Source organism: Limanda limanda, chromosome 16 (genome assembly GCF_963576545.1).
Source record: "Limanda limanda chromosome 16, fLimLim1.1, whole genome shotgun sequence".
NCBI classification, from domain to species: Eukaryota; Metazoa; Chordata; class Actinopteri; order Pleuronectiformes; family Pleuronectidae; genus Limanda; species Limanda limanda.
The window spans coordinates 9,894,300-9,913,201 of NC_083651.1; the positions used below are offsets into that span (position 1 = coordinate 9,894,300).

Consider the following 18,902-nt stretch of genomic DNA (forward strand, 5'->3'; position numbering starts at 1 on the left):
TGTAGGGATGTCACGCTTTGTTTTTCTGCCTGTTGATTCTGAATGTGACCAATTAGTGAAGCAGAGAGACACAGATTGTGGGAGTAGGGGGCCGAGGGGGGTTAGGAGGGAGAGGGCGGGGGGGGTTCCAGTCTCTTTCACCGTGAGACTCTGTGGTCGAGCTCCGAGTCAGAGAGGGGTGAAAGAAATGGGCCAGGGTACAACATAATGAACATAATGACAAACAAAGGAACTTTTGAGTCATTTGTAGTCGCTTTTTTTCTCTGACCTGCCCCCACCACCGCACACCACCAAAAATATCAGTTCAATGCTGAAAGGCCAGGGTGCGTCTTTCTTTTTTATGATCTACTATTAAAAAAAAATTCAGATTAATTCAGAGGTGGGAGGTGCAACTGGTGTCAACAGCAGATTCACCAGTAGAAGTGACAGTTTCCCACAGAACTCATTCAATTTATGTCGTGGGGCACGTGCATGCGCATGGCAGCTGAAACTATGAGCTCTGACTGTCTGTGCAGACAGTAAAAACTGTAGCAGGACACATTAGAATATACTGAGCTGCCCCAGTCTAGAACTGAATGGGAAATACTGCTATGTAATTAGAAAATCAGCCAATTTAATATGGGATAATGAGCAATGGGTTGTTTTGATGTTGGAAAATACCCGCAGATATGAATTCTTTCCTCTGAGACAATTGTTTTCCTCGATCAGGGTACTTGGAAGAGCTAATCCTGATTGAATGGGACTATTAGAGGGAATTAGCTGTTCTTATAATCATTATGATATGGACACTTGCCAACAAACACAAGTGAACACATTAAGAATGAAAGAGAATTATGTTATGTTGCACAACAAATCCCACGATAATACTACACGACCAGTCTGTGGGTCTCAGGCCATTTGTTTCTACTGAAGGTGGAAATATTTTTGGAAATCCAATGAAAAATGAAACCAAAAAATTTCAAAAAGGCTCTGTAATTTGAAAAAACCGCTGAGCTGACATTTAATCATTCTCCAAGGTTACTAAACAGAATACAGAACATTTGGTGAAATTTAAGACCAAAATGTAACGTTTTGACACAAAAAATTATGATATGTCAAACACTGTTTTTTATTCAATCAGTGACACTAACATTTACGTTTAAATGAGTTCAAATGTAGCATCAAACTTAAAATGAAAGAGTGTGTGTGTACCTGCTGCAGGTCAGCCATGGAGTACAGGTGAATGTGCTGTAGCAGATATTCTCTGGGAAAGATCCTGTGAAAAGACAAAAGAAACACTATCAATGCATCTTACCCTGAATTCCAGCAGAACCTGCAAAGTGTAGACATACGATCGTGTTTGGGTTTTGCACAGTCACAAAAATATCAAGAAACTGGTGTTAGGTTGATTTTTCTTAAATGTGTCCAGACCAGTTTTTAAATTATAGCCACAGTCTTGAGAACATCTATATGTGGAACAGTGATCGCACAGCGTAGTTAAATATAAACATTGCACTGATTTAATGTTTAACCAGCAGCGTCTCAGTTCATGCTGCTAAACAAAGTAATGATGTTAATCTAGAGTCAGTAACTTTCCATATTCTAACATCAGGTGACAAAACATGGTCAGGAGTGAGAGAGAGTGTGTATGTGTGTGTGTGTATGTGTGCGTTTGTCCTCTCAGACCACTAAGATGGATGGCACCATGTTAATTCCTGTCTAAGCTGTGATGAGTGTCACCAAAACACAAGTATGTGTGTGTGTATGATCCAGACGCCTCATGGTGATAGGCACCACTGATTAAACTACTATGTATGGCACGTTACTAATGGTTACCACATCAGCATTCATAAGACGACGACCACACACACACACACACACACGGACGCACGGCTTCAGTGATCAAACACACTCACATACAGTACACACACAGATGTTTGCTGATGACTGTGTAGTCAGTACCCAGGTGAACACACCCTTGAAGTGTGTGCTGATCACGATAAAAGCACTTGAGCACTAAAACATTTCAGGATTAGATTACAAACAGAAGAAACATGGATCCATGCGTGTGTGGAAATTCACACACAAACCGACAACTCACGATATTTGTATAAGCCATGTTTGTATTTGATTCCATTTTTTTCTTCAGTATTTCAAATGTTCTTTTCACACTAGAAGACACACCTTTCATTAAATATCTGTCATCACTCAGCGGTTATGATTGTTAACTGAAGGAGAGTCTGACCTGATTAAGTGTGTGTGCGAGTGTGTAGAGGAAGGTCATACTAACATGTAACAGTCTAACGCAAATCAAAACTAGATCTCTGCAATGAATCTTATCTGGTTCAGTTTGTGTTGACACGGTCTCATTTAAGTGTCGATACAACTTTATGTAAAGCTAAAGGTTTGTCACTTGTTGTTTACACACAAAGTGGATAAGGATCATGTTTCTGAACCAGAACGTTCTGTTGTTGATTAACCACTAATTTGTGACTGCTGTTACCGCTCATAAACAGTTTGTTTAGATGGATGACAAGACAGCTCCTCAAAAGTGAAGCCAAATCACCTTGATCGCCCCATTGTGGCTGGCTGCAGTAAAGGTCATAAACCCAGCCTCCTCCATGTTAGTTGATAGAACATGGGCCAAACTAAAAAGTCAAAGTACAGGTCAAATAAAAAAATTTCAAAGATGGTTTCTGTAATTTTAGGTGGTTTCTAAACCCACCGATATATGTTTAAGTGTACATTTTACTGATAATGTATTGAAAACTCATGATTAAAAGTCTTCTCTCTCGCTACTGAGCCGACAACACAAGCAGAACCTCACTATGAAACAGTTTTTCTGTCTTCTTTGCAACATGTTATCACAGATGTAAACCTGTGATAGCACAAAGTCATAAACACAGCCTATAGTGTCTCATGGAGTTGGATGTCTGACTGTGTCCGTGGCTCTCTGCTCGTGTGCAACAGACATCTCTCCTCAGATTCTCCTGAAGGAGACTGATGACTAGGGGAAGGTTTTAGCGCCATGGCCCTCATCAATCCTACAGTGTTTGGAAGTGGCGGGGCACTAGCCGGCACTAGCTAATGGGACAGAAGTAAACACAGCACACCACGATGCAGCTCTGCTTTGCTTTGCAACAGGGAACCATTAATATGGTTTTTTAAAGAGTAGATAAAAAAAACTAGTAGTTTCAGTCAGAAGGTAGTAGCCAAGCCTGAGAACAAATATTTTAACAGTGGGACATTTAAACAATTCACAATAACTAAAATAAAGCCTTTACTGTTAAAACATCTCACATTTTTCATAAAAAAATCACGGTTTTATTCTGCTTCTATACATTTTCCAAATCTAGAGCTTAAACTAGCAGCGAGAAAAACTAAGTAAGGGCCTAAAATTTCTCTCAAAATGATTCCTGATTGTTATGTTTATCGTTATGATTTTTGAATTGATACTATCAATTGTATTTAAGTATATATTGTTTGCCTTTATTTGACAGAGACAGTGACAGAGTGGTAGAGAAAAGGGGAATGACACGCAGTAAATTATCTGGCCAGCTGGGAATCGAACCGAGAACCTGCTGTAGACATACACCCATGGAATGCCATCATTTGGCTATCAGGTCCCTCCAATTCAATCAATTTCAACAAAAAGCACAAAAGTCATTGTAATGAATACGTCATTTAACAATGTAGATTAGAAAAAATATTTGAACTTCGAGACTGATGACTTCAACTTAATCTAATTGGGGTTAGGAGTTGGCAAATCCAGAGTCCAGTACATAAAACCAGATAGGAGGTCTGGGTTAGTCAATCAGGCATTATGAGTTTGCTGTTGACAAGAAGCATCTGCTGATGTGAATGGTGCCTTGCAGGAAAACGACTTGATAAGGTTGCTGATGGTTTATATTAAAGAGTTTACACACAAGTTTTGACAATCATCTGTCCAGAGTAAAACTAAGTGGCTATAAATAGAGACAGTTTAGTTTTAACACCAGAGGCTTAAAAAGAATCCCTGGAGCTGGTTAACATGTTTGTTATATATCATGGCTGCAGCGAGGAAGCCACGGAGGAAGCTGCTCTTCTCCAAAACAAACTTTACAAAAAGCACAGTGACTACTGCGAAAATGTTGTGCGGACAGATGAAAGAATATCTTTAAGAGTTTAGCGTGTTTGCTGAGGTGAATGATTCTCTTTTAGACATGCTCCATCAGATCAGAGTGTATAAGTGACCTGGAACGGGGCGAGGAGCATCCATCACAGCTCAGACAAGGCTTTCAGAGTGGGACTCCACTCAGATAAACAGTCACAGCCCCCCCTCCTCCTCCCCAACCATCACACATATGAACACATACACACACACACACACACACACTCACACTCATCTTTTATGTGTGCAGGAATGCATGCAGATACAAGTTATGGCACTATACACACATGCACTCAGACATACACCCACAAACACACATACACAGATCATACGAGGAGACGTTAACAGTCTGTATAATCAACTGTCTGGTCATCAACAGCGGGAATATAGCAAATATTTAAGTTCATCCGTCAGCGTGACTGATGAAACAGGCTGTTCATGTTAAACAGAAAAATAATATCTGATGTCTCCTGTGTGTGTAGAAAATAACCAAGAATTAGCTCAACATCTACTGTCAGTGGTTGATTAAGTTTGTTAAAGTTACATTATTTTGGGCTCTAGGTGTTCCAAAAATATAGACATTTTCAGATACTTCCTAATTGGACACATTTTACACAAATATAACCAACACAGAGAGGATTCTTAATAACGTCATTTTACTTGCACCAACAGAAATGCACCAACCCGCACAACTTCACCGCCAACCTACCGTCGTCGGAGGTCCTCGGCAACGGTTGCCCGGCAGCTGAACAGGTAGGCCCGCAGCGACTGTAGCCGCTGCCGGAGACGTAGCACAGTGCTGAGAGGCTCACAGTGCTCATACAGACAAGGGTTGAGCTGCTGGACGTCAAGCAGAGGCTCCTCATACACAAACTCCAGGAATTCTTTGGCCTGCTTAGAAACCTGAGGAAGAACATCAGAGTCTATATTAGGACGTCTGCACCTAGGAAATCAATAACATTAGAGCAATGAATTGATGTGTTAATTTAATAATCTTTATACATAGATTAAACTATGAAAATAGAATTTGTTAAATAGGGAATGTTTCAGGAGCTGGTTTTGTCCTATTTTCTTCACATTTGGACGATGCCAGGATAGCTGTTTCACAATTTTCTTTATGCTAAGATATATTAACATCTCTTGGTTGTAACGTCAGATTGTGCGTGCTTGGGTGTGTGTGTGTCGGTGTGTGTGTTGTCCCACCTTGTGCTTGCTGGTGTCCCAGTTGCGCAGCAGGCGAGCTGGGATGAGGAAGGAGTTGTCCTGATGGCAGCTCTGGCAGTAGTACCAGCCGCTGTAGCAGCAGACCTTTGCCTTTCCTCTGGACAGGCCGACTGGACGCTGACAACCTGAAGAGAAAAACATCCGGTGAGAGTGTGAGTGTTTGTGTACATATTTATAACAAATTGAAGATACAAGATGATGCTCTGGAGAAGGTCTCTAATCATAATGAAACCAGTTTAGTCCCTTTAAAGGAAGTGAACCTTGGATTCACTAATGCAACAAACTTCCAATTTACAAACGCTACATTTTGTAATGTCTTTTAATGGGTCCCAACCCCAACCGGTTAATCAGCCCTAAAGTGTTGCACAATAGAGTCTTGGTGTCATGCAATCTGCTGGAGTTAAAAGGAACAAAAAGGTTGTGGAGCAAATAACTTGATGTAAATATGTGTCAGTTTATTGCCCCTCACTAAAACCACACTAATCCAGCCGAGTAAACCTGTAGATAATAAACAAGATATGTCTACATTTAAAACCCCAAACTGTCAAATCTATCTTTTACATCTATTTATCATATAGTGAACAATACTAATTTAGAAGACAATAAAAATAAACTAGAGGTGAGGAAAGTTTTATTGTTATTTCAAAACAGTTCACTTTAATTGACTTTGGACTCCTGCAGGTCAGGAGAATGATTGCTCTGTGTTGGAGAAAATGGACGCACTTGAATAACAAGAGGGAGGTGAGGAGAATTCCAAAAGTGTGGGGACGTCATGGTTCAAAGATGGTTTGTGAAACTGTGATATGCTGCTGAATCTCTGTATTATTTGATTAATTGGGTTCTATGTAAAAAATGTCGGTTTCTTGTTTGTTTTTTCTATTTGATGTGTTGTTGTAAATATGTGAAGTAATATTATGTTCCTTTTCTATTGATTGCATGTCCATACTGTTGTCCATTTACAATACAAATCGAATCAAAATAAACAATAAAAAATACACTGGAGGTGAAGAGAAATAATCCTGTTTGATTTAATTCTCCTGGCATCGAAATCTACTTGACAAATTCAATTGAAGTGTGTAGTCTCGGCTCTTCCAGTAGTCACAACAGCAGACTTCAAGACAAAAGTGTTTTGTAGAACTAAAAGACCAACAGCTCCTCTGCTCTATTCATCTTGATCGCTGCCCCATGGTCTGCTTTGTCTGCCAGACCCTTTAAAGTTCATTTTCCCAGTGACAGGTGTCCCTTATCCACACGATCTGGGAGGGAGGACATGGGGCCTGGAGGAAAACAGCAAGTGAAGATAGGTAGAGAAGAGAGACGGGAGACTTTTATCTAGGTTTTCAAAAAACAGACGGAAGGCTAGGGACAACAGAAAAAGAGGAACAGCAAAGGAAGACGGAACGTGTGTCAGCCTGTTTGTGAGTGGTGCCTCAACATAAGAAACAACACGCCCTGAAAAAAGGGGAAACAGAAAAAAGGAGAAGAATGAGACTATCGAGAGATTGGAGAGAAATAATTGAATGAAAGAGAGGAAGCTCAAACAGGGACAGATGAAAGAAAGATTAAACCAAAGTTAGTCCAGGTCCCTTTTCTATCAGATAAGAATCTTAAAAGACAATATAGTCTAAGAAGCACTGAGAGCCTGAATCCTGCTTAATCTGACCAAACGAAAAGGGGGGCGGGGGGGGGGGGGTCACCAGAAAGACTGAATGATGGACTGAACTACATCACTTAAAAATACACATAGAACCATAACAATTCCTAACATTTTGGTCTAATTTTATCCATTTTGACAATCGAGTTTTTATGTGTGTTGTTAACCAATGCAGATCGTGACCATACCATCGCCCTGTTCAACTCGTTGGCTGAGTTATCACAAAACATTTATTTTCAGTCAATAAAACTGCTTACAGACCTGCATTTAACTCAAACAGTTACTTCTGAACTTTTTCCTGTCAGCCCCCTGTTAAAATGTCCGGAATATGTTAGTCCATGTGACAATACAGAGAGAAGATGTGCAGAGAATTTGCCGAAGGTGAGTGGGCTTGTTGATGATGTTTCTAACACGAGATTAACACTTTATTAATCAACTTTCAATTGTCTGATTGATGTTTTGATACTATTTCTCTTTATTGGACTTTGTATTTCACATCTGGTATTAATATGCCTTATTTTAATCATCCAGTGATCCTAGATTCAGAGAAGTCACCGCATTGTATGCCTGACGGACTTCTACAGCGAGCAGGGTGAGGGTCGAGAGACACGTTGACACAACCGAAGGAAACTGTAGACTACTTCTTTGTAGTCCAACAAAGGTCAACATTAATTTTAGTGCAGAAGGTTTCCAGCACTGGAGCTGACTCAGTGACCCCTGTCAGTCATATGACAGTCATCATATCGGTCCCTCTTTGCAAAGCTGCTGTACGGGTTTGACTTATTTTTCCTTTGCCAAGAACAGTGTGTACCGGAGCTTTTTGATGAGCAGCTTGAGTTGGGTTAACTTAAATGTTTCTCTTAAAAATGTGGCTACTGTACATAGAGCGTCTTCACCAGTGAGACATCTAATCACAATGTGAGTCCACCTCCAAACCCTCTTAAGATGTGGTCTGGCTGTTCACATTCTGCCATTTTCACTGCAGCTCCGAAAACTGATTGATGCTGTGATCTAAGGATCATCAGCATCCATTTTTGCCACTTTCCAAAGTTTGTTTCCTCATTGGTTGTTTACACTTTTGCTTGTGGTAAGGAGGTAAAAATCTTATCTCACTGAAGGAACCACGAGGCTAATTAAAGCAGTGAGCTCATGCTGTTGTTGGGGTGGATGCTCTTTCAACAAACCTCAGACCCCTGGTTGAGAGCCAGTCGGCAAAGGGGATGGTCAGCAGACAGAAAAACATTGTGTCACTTCGAGGAATCAGCTTACCACCGGGCCGGCTTTCAGGCCAACTGTGGCCTCAAATTTAGTCTGTTGCTTTTGGGACAAGAGGAATAGAGACGTATACGCCTGGAGCCTTAAAAAACTTGCAAGCTCAATAACAACATTTAACCTTAACCTCAAATTCTATATCATGTGGACAAGAGGAGAGTGCACCAATACACGCAAGCTGCAAAAGTACTTCTGCCACAGCTGCGGCAGTCTATTATGAGTTCTGCACAGTAAAACGAGCACAGAAGTCAGAAGAGCTAATGTGGGACAATGCAAGAAGAAATAAATCTGATGCCGACGTGATCCTGACCAAAACCTCAATAACCTCAAGGCAAACAGCAGACAGCATTCACTCTGCTGGAAGTCTCACCACTGAGCCGATAGATTGAGATGTTTATGTTGTATGTATGTGCTCCCCATTTAGGAAAAGTATACAGCGGAGCAAACTGGAATATGGGAGTGTGCGTAAAGTTCACATTTAGAAACAAAAGCAAACATGAATAAAATATTATTTGCAGATGTATTAGTTATTAGTTGTTCATCTGTAAATTGAGCAAGTTAAACATTATATTTCTGGTTTAGTTTGAATCCTCTCAGGTTTTGAAATATTAGCCAGAAAACACTTAAACCCTCAGGAGGGTGGGCAATTCTGCCATTTTATGCATTTTAATAGACTAAACTATTTTTTGTCAACCGTTACAGAAATGAATTGATAGACCATTTAGTGGTTAGACTGCATCCCAAAAGAGCATGGATATTTAACAACCCAAAAAGGAGGCCTCAATAATATTCTGTGGGCTACTTGCTTAAATGTTAGAGTAACGATTAACACAATTCTCCTGGTGACTACTTCCTCCATTATCAACACAGAGTAACAACTGCTTTCTCTCCTGGTCTCTGATCTTTTATGGGTCTTTCTGGGACGAAGAGAAAGAGGGACGGAGGAAAAGATGAATGGGAATTCAAACGTAGCTCAAAGGTCTACCGATTGTACTGCGGCTCTCTGTAGTGAGAGAGGGAGTCACTTTGACCTCCCCGGGGTGAGTACACGGGGGAGAAAGAGTGGAGGGGGAGAGAGAGACGTACAGTCTCACAGAGAGAGAAAGAGAGAGATGGCATCAGGGCAAAAAGGGGCTCACACTTTCATCTGCCCGCCAGTGGTTCAACCCAGCACACCTCTGAGAGGAGGAGTGTGTGTGTGTGAGTGTGTGAGTGTGTGTGTGTGTGTGTGTGTGTGTGTGTGCGTGTGTGTGTGTGACAGTGAGAAAGAGAGAGAGAGAGTTATGTACATGAGTGTGAATTAAAACTGAAAAGACAAGCAAGGCCCGAGCTTTGATGTGTCTCATTCACACCAACCAAACACTCAAACGATAATATGCACAAACCGAGAGTTCTATGACTAACTTAGTGTGTGTGTGTGTGTGTGTGTGTGTGTGTGTGTGTGTGTGTGTGTGTGTTTGCGTGCGCACGGGTAAGTGTACCAGGAGCCCACTATACACATATCGGACTTGTGGAGTCTAGCAGGATCCCTGAGGTTTAAATGGCAGTTTGAAGTTTAAGACTTGGTTTTAGGGTTTTAGGTTAAGGTTGTACCTTCTGCACATTAAAAGGACTGATTTTAATAATGTGGGAGACCACAGACACATTGACAGATGTAACCTATTTTTAATATTTTAATCTTGAGTACGTACACAGTCGACAACCCAGTTGAGACACAGGACCACACTTTGTGTTTGAACCAACTATATCTGAATGCCAATTCCAGAGACATGGGAACTCGCAGAAACTTGTCTGATCAAACTTCAGAATAAAAACAAACATGGTGGCAGAGTGCCATGCTTGTCATCTGGTTGCGCATGTTTGTGTATTTTTTTGCACAAACAACAGAACACATTAAACAACTCACAATTCAGTAGCCACACTTCCTGGTCGGCTCACTCTCATTGGTATTGGTGGTTACTTCTCACTCGCTGTTCATTTCATCCAACACGAGTTAACACAATTTCAAATAAGAAACATCAAATTATATTTAATGTTAAATATCTACAATTCAAAATTAGGAAAATTCTGGATTTGTCAGTAACATTAACACTATATCTGTTAACCCCTCACACTACAAAATCATTTGGCCAGATAATCAGATTAGCCTATAATCTGTTACAATCCCACAATTGTTGTTAGGGTTGAATCAGAACCCTGTAGGTATTCAGTTGTGATGGTTAAGATGAAAGGATGTCAATAATGGGTCCCCACAAAATCAGGTGTAAGAGTGAGTGTGTGTGTGTGTGTGTGTGTGTGTGTGTGTGTGTGTGTGTGTGTGTGTGTGTGTGTGCGTGTTTGTGTTAGTTGAAGAGAGTGAAACTGTAACTTTTGATGTGAGCCTACCTCCTACTTCCTCCTCTTCCTCATATCTACTGACTCCCACTTCACCCAAAGCCACCACCCACCCCTACAACCCACAGACTCACATGGTGTGTCAGGGGCCTGAGAATGTGCTCCACTGCAACAACAGGGGTCACCAAACCTAAGGGAACCCTCTGCACAATGCGCGTGCATGGTGAGGGGTGATGGGGAGACACGGTCTTCAAACGAGCACAAACCTTTTCCTTTAAAAGGAATCAAAAAGCGCTGCAGTTCCTATGTGTAATGAGTTGAATACATTTTACATTTTGATGTTAAATAACCGATCGCCCGATATGTATGGATGGACGTAGCATGCATATGCAAAGGGAAGACTTGAAACAGGTTCAAAGAGAAATGGGTTCAAACTAAAGTAGGATACTGAACATTAGGCTTTGCTGTCGCCACCATCAAGAGATCTTTTATTTGATTAGTGGCTTCATATATGAATAATCAGATATGCACTCAGGTTAAGAACAGAAGATGGAGGCTTTTGATGAAGGCTTTTAAGGGTTTACCATAGATAGTCAGGTCTGCAGGTCAGACCATGTTCTGTTTGTGTAAATACGAATTTTTACTTCTCCGACCCATGCAAAAGTTTGCAAAGCTGTTCAATTTAATTTCAATTGATTATTTGTTTGATAGGGCCAGTGCTCATTAGCGCTCTGTAGCAGGAACGGTTTGGACTCATTAACGCAACAACAGTGCATTCACGGGTAATGAAAACTGATTCTCCAATTCAGGGTTCTGCGTGCTAAATTGAGCTTCAACAATCTTTGAATAAGTAGGGGAAAGCTCTTCAGTTTCATGGTTCTGCAGCAGGTCTTTACTTGCCCCAAATCAATTACTGCAGGTCACTTTTACAGTTTCAGAAAGAACGCTGCAACCAGCATCACCACACACCAAGCAAACTGTTAATTTCAAAAAAGCAGGTTTAGAGGGGAGATGAGCAAGAGGAGGACAGAGGGAGCTTGAGTGTCTACAGTTAAAATGAACATTATCATCGTAAAACTGGTGGGAGTAATACTTAAAAGACCAATTTCCAAGTAGGAACAAAACATGAAAATAAAAACTATAAACCCATGAAGACACAAGACCTCTAACTCAATCTTGTGGACTTAGAATACGTTTAAGGGTGTTGGATTTAAATAGTGTAAAATACTTTTTTTCAAGACCTGCTAGTAACACTACAGGAGACGAAGGTGCTCTGAATGAACTGGTGAAAGGAAACAAAAAGAAAGAGAGGAAAAGGCGGGAAATAAAGGGACTGAGTGAGCAGAGGTGTGCTCTGTATAGAAAATGGATGTATCCAGCTGTCCCTCACATCCAGCTCTACCCAGAAACCCTTAAATCAAACAGCTACGATCAGGCCTGACCACCGCCGCATCCCCAGGATGCTTTCATTCGCCTTCATTCATTCATTCATTCATACATTTTTTCCTCTCCCCTAGTGCTTTAGGCCTACCAATTATCATCAGTTGCCCCCAGGCGGCCTCTGTCCTTGTTCCTGTTTCAGCTGGCCTTTCAAACAGCCTTGCATTAATAAGCCAGTTGTTACAAATAAAAAAGGGGGGTGAGTAGTGATTATTCAAAGCCCTCCTTAGAGCGAGAGAAAGAGGAGCCCATGTTTCACACCCAGGGAGAGTAAAAGCACCGCCTGCCATTTATGGGACTGTCTAAGGCCGGGCGTGTGGAGGTGAGGAATAATAATACTACAGGAGGAGAGAGGCTGTGATTGTCCTGGATTTCAAAAGAGACTAAAAACTGAGGAACACGCAGGAAAAGGTAGATGCATTCAAAGAGACACCATCCTTCATATATCCATTATGCTTTTATGTAAATATTCAATGTGTTATTGTGTGTGTGGGCCACTCACCTGCACATCTGAAGCTCTGAGCAGTGAGTCCCTTCTCCACAGCCAGACAGGTGAGGATACTGAGGAAACTGGTGGTGACCGACTGCCTCTTGGCTCTCTGGGCCTCCCGCTGCCTCCTCTCACGAGACGGTTTGGATCTTAACAACACTCCCTGGAGCACTGGAGCTCCTTCCCCCGATTCTAGACCTTCTTCTGGAGCAGGCCTCTGTGCCGCCACTGCCTCTCGCAGCATCTCCACCCATTCCTGGGCCTTAAGTTGATCATCAGCCCAAAGTCGGAGCACGTCTTTGGGGAAAACTACCTGGAAATGTTCCCTTCTATCTGTCCACGGCTGCCCGTTCTCTGGGTCCTGATCATGCTGCACAGCCAAGCAAGATGCCAGCGAGTGCTGGAGGACGGGCTGGGACACAGACCCTCGGCCCTCAGTGGGGAAGGCTTGGAAAGCAGATCTGGTCAGGACGAAGGTGAAGGTCCGCCAGTTGTTCTGGTCCATCAGCTGGTGGAGAAGACCAGCTTTGAGGACCTCCTGGCAGGGTTTGGTAAACAGAGGAAGGGTGGTGGGTCTGCTCACGATGCCAGAATTAGATTGAAGAGAGAGCGAGGCCTCTGCTGAGGAGGGGGTGTCGCTCTCACCATCAGGCCTGGTGTCAAGCCCTGACGGAGAGGGGGATGAGGATGGTGACATCGGTGTGGAAAACTTGACGACCTGTTGATTTTCCACTGCGGTCTTGCACTGCCGGTTCTCCTGCCTCGCAGGTCTGGCAGCCTGCACCTTCTCCCACATCAGCCTTCTCCACTCCATGGCCTCCCATTGGCTAGCCGCCTTCAGCTGGAGACGAGTGCTGTTGAAGAACACAGCTTGCAGCGTGCGTTGATCGGCAGACTGGCTGATTTGGCCAGGCTGACTGCAGGGTGCTGGTGAGATGACGCTCTGGCAGTGTGACAGAGAGTAGGCAGTGCCCAGCTGGCGGTTGGCGCTGCTGTCCAGAATGTACAACCGGAGCTCGCAGGGTGTCAGCTCGACATGACAGGGTGTCCAGCGGCCCCGGGGCCCCTCACGCTGCTCCATCTCACCCTGCTTCACAACACTGCTACTGCTGCTTTTATCAGCTGCACAGAGGAGAGGGGGGGAAATGAGAGGAGTTATGTGTGTGAGTGAACTGAGACAATTAACACCTTCCCACTGACCAACCAGGTAAAGGTCATCTTCTGCAGGCACAAATCACAGGTCACACACAATTGCTTTAAATAAAAAAAATTGCCTATTTTGGTACCATTTTGATGTAAGAGTACTAATCAATCAACTTCGCAAATGTATGTAGCTTTATCATTTGTGGACATGGCGTCTGTCATTTATAGATACGTCAATAAATGTTTTGTTTACATGGCCTGCTGAAATGTAATGCATCTTCTGGCATTTTCTTGTCAATGATGCATGATGTGCCTTACGTGGTAGTTTGTATTAGAAACTTTACTACTTAAGTTTTATTTGTGTATTCACATTTTGAACTTTGTTTCAAAATTTTAATAGTAAAATAATTGTTTGAAGATTGGATGTGGCTTCATGTGTTTTTTTTGGAGGGGTCAGTTTGGAAATATCTAAAAAAAGATGTCTATAAAAGCAAACCAAATTTACCTCATTATTAAATATCTAGACTATTTTTTACCAACAAATCTTTGAATCAATTATTACTCTGAAAAAACATTTACTTTATAATAACAAAAACTTTTATTACAAGCCTCGACCATTATGTTTAATTTTAAACCCTGACCAGAGGCAGATTAATTAGCCGATATTGCATTTTGTTTCTTTAACATGCTGAATCACTCAAGGAGGGAAAAGGGAAACGCTGAATCCGACACAGCTCCTATTAACTAAAGGGTGGCGAGTCAAGTGCCTCATCAATCTTATAAAAACAGCAGCAGACTTTGTGTCACTCTCTGTCTCGGACTTTGCATGTTAACAAACCTTTTTGTAAAGGGAACAAACGAATATGCAAATTAGTTAAGCCGGAGTCAAGTCTGGCTGATTGGCAGTCTTCACGCTTGGGATGGTTGCGATGAGAATTAGGCATTGTGGCGAAGAGAACTGCTCAGTTCAATTAGCCTTCATCTCCACCTGGTAGGTTTTGACATCACACCACAGTATTATTCTAATATACACATGTAAGCCTTCAACCAGAATTAACACTTTTCTCTGCGTGCTGCAAACTAACTCTCCGGAACAGCAGCCCTCAAGTCAATCAAGACACAAACGTCCGCTTCAGCTTTAACCAAGCAGCCTCACCCAATGATTAGGAAGCCAAAACATAATTTTACACGTTGTTTTTAAATTAGACTGAAGGGGCTACACGGATACCAATGTACATATAGACTGCAAGTGAAAATGCATCAGTCTTCTTCAGGATTCACCTAAATTAAATAAGACTTTTGAGTCTATTTTAAAAGCACAAAGAATAAAGGAAAACAAGTAGCATACTACATCATACTATTAATTCAGATTGACATTTAATAAACTGGAACAAGCAAATATTGACCTTCAAGTTTTGTTGATTATCTTGTTGATAAATAACATCTATGACAAGGAGGTTATGTTTTTGTCTGTTTGTTTGTTTTTCAGCAGGATTACGCAAAAAACACCCAAAACATTTCCACAAAACTTGTTGGAAGGATGGGACAAGGGATGAAACCATTACATTTTGGCTTTGACCTGGACGCCACTTCCGTTACCATTGTGTGTTCTTTGTTTCATTTTGTGACATTTTTTGTCTTGTTCAACAATTTCCCAGGGAATACTTCATTGATCTTGGAGATATAAATCGTGTTTATTTAGGGGACTAATATCTATGAGTGTGTGCAAATATGTTGATCAAGTTTTTGTCCATGCAAGCTCATCTCGCATTACCTTACATTTGTAATTAACAGGTGCATAGTTTCTCATTGTATACACCATTCATTTTTATGAAAATAAAATTAGTACGGATTACTTGCAAGAAAAAGGGAAACAGAAAATCTCCTCAGATTATATAAACAGATATATAGACTCTGTTGCAAGACATAAAGGCGCTTTAATAAAAGCTAAACAGAAAGATTATTTGGTCTACATACGCATGTATCATCATTTAAATTTACCATCTAAACATCCCCAGCTGTCACTAATGGAAAGGCAAACAGGCCACTCTTTTTCAGTGTGAATGAAGAGACGAGGCTGAGCCAAATCACGCTGCCTTCTGCTTATTATCGTCCTTTTTCCTACTTCTCTCCTTTCAATACACATCCAGCCAAACTAAATAACGTGATGTCTTTTCACACATATGCTAATACTAAATAATCCTGCCAGTGTCAGGAGCCGGGTAATTGGGTTGCCTCTTCTTTCGCCTCATTTGAGTCCATTTGCTGACAGGATTACAGGCTATTATCCCTCAGGATCCCTCAGGATCTCCTTAGGCCTTCAGATTGGCCAAAACACACAAACAAACGGTGCGTGTGTCTGTGTGTGTGTGCACTCTCTGCACTGGCTATCATAGCACAGCTGTGTCATTTCAAGTTATCATCATCTTCTATCATTATTGCTTTCTCTGAGGATGCTTCAACATAAGTAGAGCATACGCCCCAATCTGCAGCACAAATAGTCCTGGACTTCTGTCCTCCAAAAGCCTCTGAGAGGCTGAGACAGCCTTCCAGTGAATGGACACTCTATCCGAGCACAGCGGGAGGGGGAGGTGTGCACTGTTCTTACAGGTGAGGTCCAGCATTTTGGGCTTGTATTAGGAATAAGGAGTTCATCACCTGAGGACATGGCATCATATTTAAATAGTCAAAGCAGTAACAGCTCATTGTGCCATAAATCCCCAATTAGGAAAATCCAAGTCAGATACAGGATCAGTTCAACCAAGATAGAACATTAGTTTTGGGCAGTTTTTAGGCAGCTTTTAAAAATTGCTCAAAACATACTTTAACCGCATGGCTAACACATACAATATTTTCTCTTATTACTCGTTTCTTTTTTTCCTTTTAGCATTATTTTTAACAGTTAAATCACAGATTTTTTAATTAGCTCTGTTATATTTTGAATGGCAAACATTTTCATTGTTATTTCAGCTAATTGTTTAATCAGCTCATCTTTTCTGCTCAATTTGGACTCACATATTCATAACAACTGCTTTTATCAACTGATCACACAGAGATTCACACCATGCAAACTCACCTTCTTGCTGGCGGTTGAGGATCATGTTCTTCAATGTGCTACAGTCCACGGTGGGCAGGCCATTGTCCGTGTAGACAGACGGCCGGTAGTTGACGTCAGATCTGGAGCGATTGTGTCCCTTCTTGAAGGCTGATTTGGACGAGGCGTTGGCGGTGTGGTTGGTACACTCCTTGGAGTGGGCTGCCAGGTCGTTGGTGGAGCGTGCTCGGCTTCTCTTGCCGTGCCTCAAGCCCATTCCAAGCCCTAACACACTGAAGTTGTCAGCCCACGCCAGGCCTAGGGGGCCCACCTCTGGCTGCTCTCCGGCCAGTAGGCCCCACACGCCGCTGGAGCTGAGCTTCCCCAGCGCCACAGTGGACGCCTCCTGCAGCTGCTTGGGCTGCCTGGGAGGCTGGATGTTCCCTGTTTGAACCTGGCTTGGACCTTGGCCTTGTGCATCCATGCACTGGATAAAATCCTCAGTAGCCTCCAAGGCCGGGCTGATATCGCCCACCATGTCAAGTTGCTCAAGACCCTCCATGGCTGGGTCTACCCCTGAGCTTTATATCTCACAACTAGATATTTTTCCAAGACAGGGGCAGAAACCCCATTAGCAGGATCCACATGTCCAACAGAGCAAACTAGACTATTACGTACTTTGATGAGCTAAGAATTGGTGAAGGAGATCCAAGCAGCCTACAGGCTTCATAAACTTCTGTCTGAAGCCAAGTTCTGCTCACCGCCTCAAGATAGGGCCTTTGTCCAGGGTTACACTTTTCCTTTTCCAATATTGAATCTCTACCACTTGGGGAAAGCTACAGGGGCATCATGCCCGAGCTAAACAAGACTGGCAGCAGCTTGAGACTCTCTTAATCAAGCCAATATAGGCGGCAAACCAACACTTGGCCAGATCCACACACTTGGGGCTACAAAACAGTAAAAATCCCTCTGCTCTGTCTGAAATGTTCAGGAGTCGGATACAAATTGTGAAAGATCATTCAAAAATCGCCCGTCAGCATTATTATTGGTGCTCTCTTTGCCTGTCAGGTAGCTGTGGGGTCATCGAATGGAGACGGTTTGTGGTTTGACTGTAACAAAGAAAAGAGAAGAGAGTAAAGAGGAAGCATGCCCAAGACAGGAAACACAGCAAAAGAGAAAAAAATACTGTGATAAACTTATACAGAAGTTTAAGTATTTTTCCAGATTTTAAACCCTAAAGTTTCACAAGTTAAAGCATCAAGCTACCACCCCACTGACAGCATCTTCCTCACACTGACACAGGAGCTTCACAGACTCATCCTCAGCAAATAGAGATGATGATCCTCCCTCACATGGCCTGATGAAATAATACTTGACTTCCTCTTCAGCTGCTTATCACAGGCCTGAGCAGACAGGGAGGAAACAGGCCTGGGTGGGCTTCCCTTCTGCCGGACCGCCTGTCTCTTCTGATTCTCTCCCCTGTCTCCTTCTCTCTCTCTCTTCTCCGTCTGTACATCTTTCTTTCTCATTAGTGCTCCTTTTCTGATTGATTTTCTTCCCCTCCAAACTGCAGCCCCTTTTACTTTTCTCCACATATCAATTATTTAAAGACCATTACATCACTGCCATTCAATTCCTAGTCAGCTGGCCTACATATTGAACATTTATAATTTATTCATGATCATTTGTTGGAGATGCAAATAAACTGGGAAATTATTGCAGATATCATGACTCTAATCATCTTTTTTGGGTTTTAATTAGAGATTTACTAACTCATATGAATACTCCTTCTGTATAATCACCTTCTGCATAGCACCAAGGAATTCTGTGACATTATATACTAGTAACACTGCAGCAGCTGCTGAGGCAGTCGACAAATATATTTCTGTTTAAGAAGTTGCCTTTCTTTCATCCAAAATATATTTGGTATTGTATAATTCTTCGGCTGATCGTGCTGAACGTACTTCTCTTTAGATGACATATTGCAATGCTGACATTTACTATGACATCATCTGCTGCCAGAAAATCTGACCAAACTGAGGATCGTCATTGACTCATGTTGACTCACGCATTCTGTTACGCCAATACAGCCAACATCAGCAGAGTAAGCACAGATTCAAGTGATTCCCATCAGTGATGAAGTTACTCAAGAAAAAAGTTCTAATGCATTCATTCTGTGTAT

The 18,902-nt window shown here is 42.0% G+C and overlaps 1 protein-coding gene across 1 annotated transcript in view; it reads right to left on the reverse strand.

Annotated features, from left to right (window-relative positions):
* The window catches only part of plekhm3 (pleckstrin homology domain containing, family M, member 3), a 30,497-nt gene extending 12,927 nt beyond the window's left edge, over positions 1-17,570 (reverse strand). Inside the window, exons 1-5 of the mRNA XM_061089254.1 lie at positions 16,763-17,570; positions 12,556-13,665; positions 5,333-5,478; positions 4,839-5,032; positions 1,192-1,255 (exon numbers count right to left, since the gene is read on the reverse strand). Of these exons, the coding sequence (XP_060945237.1) occupies positions 1,192-1,255; positions 4,839-5,032; positions 5,333-5,478; positions 12,556-13,665; positions 16,763-17,282 (2,034 nt within the window). The 5' untranslated portion in view covers positions 17,283-17,570. The remainder of the gene's footprint in view (positions 1-1,191; positions 1,256-4,838; positions 5,033-5,332; positions 5,479-12,555; positions 13,666-16,762) is intronic.
* Positions 17,571-18,902: the final 1,332 nt, after the last annotated feature.